At 41.4% G+C, this 8,528-nt stretch overlaps 1 protein-coding gene across 1 annotated transcript in view; it reads left to right on the forward strand.

The window, feature by feature from the left end:
* Window positions 1–3,240, forward strand: part of LOC109479601 (gastrula zinc finger protein XlCGF57.1-like) — an 8,099-nt gene extending 4,859 nt beyond the window's left edge. Inside the window, exon 2 of the mRNA XM_019781590.1 lies at window positions 836–3,240. Within this exon, the coding sequence (XP_019637149.1) occupies window positions 859–2,403 (1,545 nt within the window). The 5' untranslated portion in view covers window positions 836–858 and the 3' untranslated portion in view covers window positions 2,404–3,240. The remainder of the gene's footprint in view (window positions 1–835) is intronic.
* The last annotated feature ends 5,288 nt before the right edge of the window (window positions 3,241–8,528 follow it).

Below are 8,528 nucleotides of genomic sequence, written 5' to 3' on the forward strand. Positions count from 1 at the left end.
CTCAAATTATTGTTTATTATACAAGTAAGGAGCTGCCTCCTAGAAGTTGATAACGTAAACAGTGTGAGGATCGGTAGGGGGTAACGAGATTATGTTGCGTGTCGCATCAAAAATCAACAAAAAATTATATCCTCGCAATCTAGTGTACAATTTTACGTACCAAATAAGCAAATTCACTGTTATAAAGGGATTCTTGTGTTGGTAATGAGGAAAGCGTTAATCTAAGACTAAGTTATGAGTATACGGTAAACCCCTACACGAGTCCCGCCTGATTCTCACATCTGGATTTCATCCCGCCCTGACGCCAGACCGGAATGTGAAAACATCGGGCCGGTTCACTAATGATGGGGGGAGGGTGAACAACTTTAAATCTCGCAGCGAAACACAGAAAAACATTTGCTATACATTAAATTGGCACACGGTATTATTGGCAGTTGAGTAACCATACGCAACTGGAGTATGGATGGCAAAAACGCCTACAAACACGTCAAAAATAAGCCGAAGCCCAGACCATTGCATGACAAGCATGAAGGCCAAGGGACAGTTCACTAACTGTTACAACGTTATACTCTCAAAGACCCATAACAACACAGAAGGACAGCTCACTTTTTACCCGTCTTTTAATTGCGGTGTCTCAGTACAGTGTGGTTTCAGTTCTGCTAGTAAAATGCTTTAGTAACTTTTACAGACAATGAGCATTTGTTTACCTGTCCTGTATAACTCGACTATACATAGTACTACTAAACTATGCATAGACTACTAAACTATACGTAGTACTACTCAACTATACATATTTCTGCATGTTTTATAGGTCGCTTCTTTCATTTTTTTACAGAGGTTGGTCCAGCTCTCGTTGACATGGCAACAACAGGCAGCAAAGAAAGTTTGGAGGACGTCGTGAGAGGATCAGCAGGGGGTTCTGCTAACACCGTTTCCACCTGGCAAGGAGGATCAGCAGGGGGTTCTGCCTATACCGTTTCCCCCTGGCAAGGAGAAAGCTGTGCGGAGTCTGGAGAGGAAACCGGGAGGCAAGACAAAGGTGTGAAAGTGTTCAGGTGTGAGGAGTGTGCCAAGCAGTTCAGTTGTCTAAGTCATCTTGAGAGACACGTGCGGACTCACACAGGTGAGAAACCCTTCAGGTGTGAGTGGTGCAGCAGACAATTCAGTCAACAGGGTGATCTAAAGAAACACTTGCGGACTCACACAGGAGAAAAACTCTACAGCTGTGGGGAGTGTGACAAGCAATTCAGTAGACTGGATCATCTGAAGACTCACATGCGGACTCACACAGGAAAAAAACCCTACAGGTGTGAGGAGTGCAGCAAGCAGTTCAGTCAGCTTGATCATCTTAAGACCCACATGCGGACTCACACTGGGGAGAAACCCTACAGGTGTGAGGAGTGTGGCAAGCAGTTCAGTGAGCTGGGTGATCTGAAGAGGCACATGCGGACTCACACTGGTGAGAAACCCTACAGGTGTGAGCAGTGCAGCGGGCAGTTTAGTGAGCTGGGAAATCTAAAGACTCACATCCGGACTCACACTGGTGAGAAACCGTACAAGTGTGAGGAGTGCAGCAGGCAGTTTAGTGAGCTGGGTAATCTGAAGAGGCACATGCGGATTCACACAGGACAAACACCCTACAGGTGTGAGGAGTGCAGCCGACAGTTTAGTCGGCTGGGTGACCTGAAGATACACATTCGGACTCACACAGGTGAGAAACCCTTCAGGTGTGAGTGGTGCAGCAGACAATTCAGTCAACAGGGTGATCTAAAGAAACACTTGCGGACTCACACAGGAGAAAAACTCTACAGCTGTGGGGAGTGTGACAAGCAATTCAGTAGACTGGATCATCTGAAGATTCACATGCGGACTCACACAGGAAAAAAACCCTACAGGTGTGTGGAGTGCAGCAAGCAGTTCAGTCAGCTTGATCATCTTAAGACCCACATGCGGACTCACACTGGGGAGAAACCCTACAGGTGTGAGGAGTGTGGCAAGCAGTTCAGTGAGCTGGGTGATCTGAAGAGGCACATGCGGACTCACACTGGTGAGAAACCCTACAGGTGTGAGCAGTGCAGCGGGCAGTTTAGTGAGCTGGGAAATCTAAAGACTCACATCCGGACTCACACTGGTGAGAAACCGTACAAGTGTGAGGAGTGCAGCAGGCAGTTTAGTGAGCTGGGTAATCTGAAGAGGCACATGCGGATTCACACAGGACAAACACCCTACAGGTGTGAGGAGTGCAGCCGACAGTTTAGTCGGCTGGGTGACCTGAAGATACACATTCGGACTCACACAGGGGAGAAACCCTACAAGTGTGAGGAGTGCGGCAGGCAGTTTGGATACCAAAACAGCCTGAAGAGGCACAAGCAAACTCACAGGGGAGAAACACAACAGGAGTAAAGACTAGGATCCTGTTTAGCGCCTAACGTTCCATTATAAGACAATTTGACGCACATTCTGAGAACCTTTTTTGTGTAAGATGTGCCAAAGATACTGCATGGAGGTGAGCAAGCCTACATGTTCAATGTGATGATAGCAGTAGAGGAAGTTAACTAGAAGACTATCACTAGTATACTAGTAATATCAGTTAACGTTATCGCAAATAGTTGGTATAGATTATCTCTTTTAATGCCTGCAATAAAGGGAGTGGTAGATAATCCCTCGTGGGTTGTATAGATAACTTTACATATATTGTTCATCTTTTATTCCTGTTACTGTTTATTTTGGCATATATAATCCCTTTGTTTTGGTAGCATCACTTTTGTTTTATATTACACAATTTCCTTGGTCGTTGTAGAATTAAATACCAACGATTCAACTACGTAGAAGATTGTTGTTCCAGAGATCAATTTTGTTTTGTTATTGTTAGCATTTTGACTCTATTTTTTGTTGTTAGTTGGCATATGTTAGAGAAATTTACTAAATCAGATGGAAACATTTTTGGTTTACCTGTAATTAGACGTAATATGCTGTACGGTGTTTTTCCTTCAGGTACCTTTCTTACATTGTTGTTCGGTTAGGTTAGCCGTGCTTAATTGTTTTGTTTTCATTTTTATCTCATTAGTTTTGGTTTCGATTAACGATGTACATAATCAGTAACTAACATCGGGAAGTGATTGTACACTTGAGTTAGCGTTAGGTTTGTATGAAAGTACTAGTTTCGTTTTCCAGTTGAAGTTTCCTTGACAAATTTTGTGCCCATATTTTCTGTTTAGTGAATTATATCTTTTGACTACTTTCAACCCAGTGGTTTTTTTATTTATTTTTTTTAGCGGATATTCATTGTAGATTGATGGTATCAGGGTCTTGTTATGACAATTACGTCAAAGTAAATCTGATTCAAGTTATTGGTGCATACTCTTTGTGAATTTTGCATTTTACTGAAATAGTTTTATACTATGTTTAAATTTTTCCCATTATTGTTTGTTGTGCTCTCATACTTTCTCAAAGTCTGAGCGAAGCAGGTAGCCAAAATGGTAAGTGCACTGGGCCTTCGTTTAGTCTAGATATACTTTTTTTTTCTAATCAATACAAAAATGAGCCTGGTGTTGGCATCATACATCAATGATTTTCGGCTCAATCACTAAGTACCTACCCTGGATGCCAGACTAATATCTGGGCGTTAGGCGCTTTCCTTCGGCAGCCAAGAGCCTTTCGCCCGCCTATCTAAATTACCGCTACGCACCGGGGGAGTTGAGCCTAAGACCGGACAAACCCCTCGGGCACAACTCCCCCGTAGAGGCGGGCGAAGGGTTCTTGGCTACCGAAGGAAAGCGGCTAACGGCCCAATACTAGTACGTTTGGCATCCAGGGTACTAAATACCTTGTAAAACTAAAAAAAAAAAAAAAACTAAATGTAGATTAAACAAGGGTGGTGTTTAAAAAACACACCAGCGACGAGAAGTATTTAATAATATGGTAGGAGGCATTGTATCGTGCTTGTGTCATGTATTTTTTGTGGCTGACATAGGTGAATAGGTCTATGGAGGTAACCGGTTGTTTTGCTATTGTTAGTTCGCTACAGGCGTTTCGATACATGGCAGAAGTCTCTAGATCATTAGAAATGATTATCGTATTCCTACATACGCGTACATATTTATAAATGTCAAAGAATGAAATCATGACATTTTCAGCCTAGAAGGTTATGGTGATTTAAGCTCCTTGAGTTAGCGTGAAATACAATTTGCGTGAAATACAAATGCCAGCGGGATACGACACTGATCTCTTCGGGCCAGGGTAGCCACACTTCTGCCATGTAGCGAAACACCTTACCACAATGGAGCGAAACGTACTGTAGCAAACTGACAATGTAGTGAAACGACCTGTATTCTCTATGGATGTAATGCAAAGATTTTTGCCTGGATTACGTTTGGAATCACCGCCAGGCTCCATAAATATTGATCCTTTCGTTTATTTGTTTGACGTCGGTGTTTACGGCTAGTCATACACGGTTGAAATTTAAAAAAATGCATATCGTACATAATCGATTAAAAATAAAACGTGCATACAATTTTACTCGTCTGAAAAAAATTGCATGACTTGAAAAATAAAACATGCATTCTGAAACATGCACAGTATATTGCAAGACTGTCCTTGACATATTAAATTTTATTCACAATCCGGCGCCGTTGCAGGCAGTCATGTGTTCCAAAGCAGGAACGCTACCGAACGCGTTAAATGATTTCGCAGCAAGAACAACATTCCTTACCTGACTATGTTGAATAAAGATTGTACATTGCATACATGATAAACATCAGATGTACACTACTCTGGTGATTCTATGGGACAACACTTGTTTTACCACAGGTTTTACCTTGGTTTTACACACTCTTATCATTTTCTAGTTTTGCATCACAAGCTCGCACAGTCTAAAAGATCTATTTTAGAGGCGAAGCGTCAGTCGCGCTCAGTAGGGTAGCGGCCAGGCGGTGGTGGAAGGGTCGCTAAGCATGATGGGTAATTTTCTCGGTCAGAAGCGCAGCGGGCTCATTTGAACTGTTAGAGGCCGCCCCGAGCGGTCGTGCCGGGAGCTCAAAATACGCATTCAAAATGGCCGCCGCTACATCGTCGCGTTCTTCTACTGCTGTTTTGATCGCCAGGAACGCGTTTACGGGCCATCTATTTATCCCCAGAAGACACCAGGTTTGTGTAGACTTTGGTCATAGTGTAATTGTTGTAGCTTAGCGATTTAAATTGGCACAATAATCAAAATAAATAGCGTAAAAGAACGAACGTCACAAATTTTATTTGGACCATTTTGGTGTCGGAAGCTACAAAAACTCTATCCCACTGCCACGGGGCATATTTTACAACCTCTACCACTGTGTCCCCACGTACTACTGGGTTTCGGTTGAGATAATGATGATATGTGTATGTAGTTGTTGTATTTAGATACGCAAATTTTGTTGGGCTTCGTTGTGTAGTGAGGGGGAGGGGGCGATACCTTCCGTACCTACCTTCGTCCGCGAGCGATGTTCGAAGAACGATACAAGCTAAGGCTTTCAACTTGGAAATGCTGGAATATAGATGTTGTTCACTGTGCAGTTTGTTGTGTTGAGAGTTCATAACTACCGTATGATGTCTTGTCCTTGAGGATAATTTGTGTGATGATATTTTTATTTAGGTAAAAAAAAATCATGCATTGGAACCGTTGAACATTTTCATTTGATTCTTCTCGTTCCCCACAGACTCGGTATGCAGGGCCTTTGTAAGTCCTTCCAACATCTGCAGAACCTTGCACCACGGTGGGGACTGCTTTAATAGCTGTCTTTGCTTCATGCTGCATGTGTCAAGGTCCAAGGAATCATTTCCTGGAGCAACCAACAGAGTTGAATACATAAATGTATTAAGTTATCAACAGCTTATGGTAACCGGGTACATACACTGATACAGTATAATAAAGTTATCCAAAAACAAATGGAAACCACTGAGTTTGCTTTTAGCAACCCTAACCATGTGCACTTGCTCTTGATATAATATGTAATAAATTGGTGCTAGAATGTATATGTATGTATATAGTATGAATGTAGATTAGTTCAATGTAGAGACACTTCCTTTATTTTATAAGAGTAAATTGAGGGTAAATGGATTGATACTAAAAAGTAAAGGAGCATTAATCCACTCTGTATTTGATGTACTAGTAATCTAAATGTTGCACAACACTCTTACATGTATTGTATGCAATGATTTTGTTGCTGTATTGTACAGTGATGTCAGTGGCTGGAAAATATGATGGAATGAACTTGATGGTGCAGTCTATGTTGTCCTTTCATCATAGGGTAGAATGCTTATTAACTAATATTGGACGTAAAAATAGATATGGTTGGCCAGCTTAGTACATGTGATTTGCATTATAGAAGGTATGTAAGATATGGATAATTTGATCAGTTGGATTGCCCCTAAACTACATGTATCTACCGTTTTAGGTCCTATATTGATATTCTTCTCTATATTGGACACCATGCTGGGGTGACATCCTCTCAGGATTGTTGTGTAGAGATTCGATTGAATTTTGACTGTACTATGACAGTGAACAGACCATAGGTTAAAACAGACTACATGAATAGATTGCCTACATGCAGAATTGTATTTACATTTTGTATACTGTTCACATTCTCCCTGTCAGGTTACACGGATTCCTCCACAAGTCCTGCCTTACCATGGTTAACCACTCCACAGTCAAATACATGTACAACAAAATGTACATGTACAGTATCCTATTCATTCTCTTTCTGAAATAGACTACACATTCATCATTGTAGCTGCGACCTCGGACAGTAGTATCTACTGAAGGGAAACATGAAATCTATATCTAGATTGAAGATGTGAAAAATGCTGATGTTCCTTTTTGTATATCACTGTGCAATGAATAGCTTCTCATTCACATATCTCAGCATTGGAATTTTTATTTTTTGACTGAAGCATAACATCGCAGGAACTGTATTTGTAATTGAAATGCTAGTCTCTTTATCCTTGTGCAATAAAAACTGTCTTCTTTGTAACTGTTGTCAGAAATTTACACAAAGCAATGGCTTAAGCCTTAAGTTGCAGGATATATATTTTTATTCTAAATGGTCAACATATTCTAACTGGGACGCCATTGTCACACCAAACATCAGAGATGGGACATGCCTATGTGTTCAATGTCATGATCACACTAGGGTGCATACTGAAATTACATTCTTCAGTTGAATTAACATGTAACAAGAAAACGTGTGTGGGTATGGGATTGTAGAATTATTTGGCTGTTGACAATTCTTCCTGATGGTGACATCTGAATCCTGCATAGAGTTTCCATCCCTGGCAGTGGGGCTGCAAACTCTGAATCTGATGATGTGTGATATGGCTCGCTTCTTGACATACCGCAGGCTAGAAAGGAAGACGAAATTATGATCAGTTTACATGAACCACATATATAAAAGGACAGAGACCATGGAGAGCTGGTAAAGAAATAGAAATGGCAATTTTATCATGTCCAAACTGAAGCACCCATAACTACTTACTATGTACAGTACTTGTATCTAGTAATACTCGGCAGTGCACCAGGAAGTTACAGTTAGTCTTTATCATTTGATAGAAAAATTAGTAATGAACAACAGCTCCATCCCAGAAAGGTAGGTACTGCATTTATATACTGTAGATTATATTATTATATACCAGTATTCAGCATGCAGCACACACATAAACATAGCATAAAGCTGTCTGCCTGCAACTGGATTTATTTCAAAAGTATTGTTGTAAGGGCAGCTGTTCTAGGTCGCTACTTTCGGCATCTTGATATGTCAAGAACAGAAAGTCTCATGAAAGTATGTGTGGACAATATTTTTGCACAACAAAAGAGTAACTCGGCAGCGTTTTCCGCCCCCCCCCCCTTTATCGTAAACGAAAATGCACACGATCGTTCGAAACCAAGCGATAACAATACATGAATTAAGTCACTAAGTAGTCCTAATCATAGTCGACAAAATGTCACTTTGTCTGTAAATGTTTCAGAAGAATCCGTACCGGAAAACTCTGTGGACGCCAATTTTTAGCCCGGCCGCCATCTTGGCTTTACAACAACAAAATTTCGCTGTACATCGTCCCGTATTTTGCCTCATAGCGGCCGAACGGTTAGGGGTTCACACGGCTTCAGTAAACGTTTTGGGGAGTTTAAGATACACAGTATACATTTTTCTTCATGTCGTATAAAATGAACCCTCTCGGAAAATCCCGAATTAGACCACTGAAAATGGCACACAATCGAGAAAATCGTAAATTATGTTGCTTTAGGGCTCCCACGAACCTTGTATATTTACGGCACAAATATCGGAAAAAGGCGACGTACCTGTGTTCAGCGATAGCCTGCCAGCGACGAAGGGATGTCTCCTCGACAGTTTGGCGCAACTCTGAACTTTCAAAATAATCCCATTGTAGAGAAATTTAACGAGATACTGGGGTAGAAAAAATCGCTACCTAAATACAAGTTTTGCAAAACCCAACGTTCTGATTGGCCGGCGCGGTCACGTGGGAGGGTTCCACCACCG

Source organism: Branchiostoma belcheri, unplaced genomic scaffold (genome assembly GCF_001625305.1).
Source record: "Branchiostoma belcheri isolate BF01 breed outbred unplaced genomic scaffold, Haploidv18h27 scaffold497, whole genome shotgun sequence".
NCBI lineage: Eukaryota > Metazoa > Chordata > Leptocardii > Amphioxiformes > Branchiostomatidae > Branchiostoma > Branchiostoma belcheri.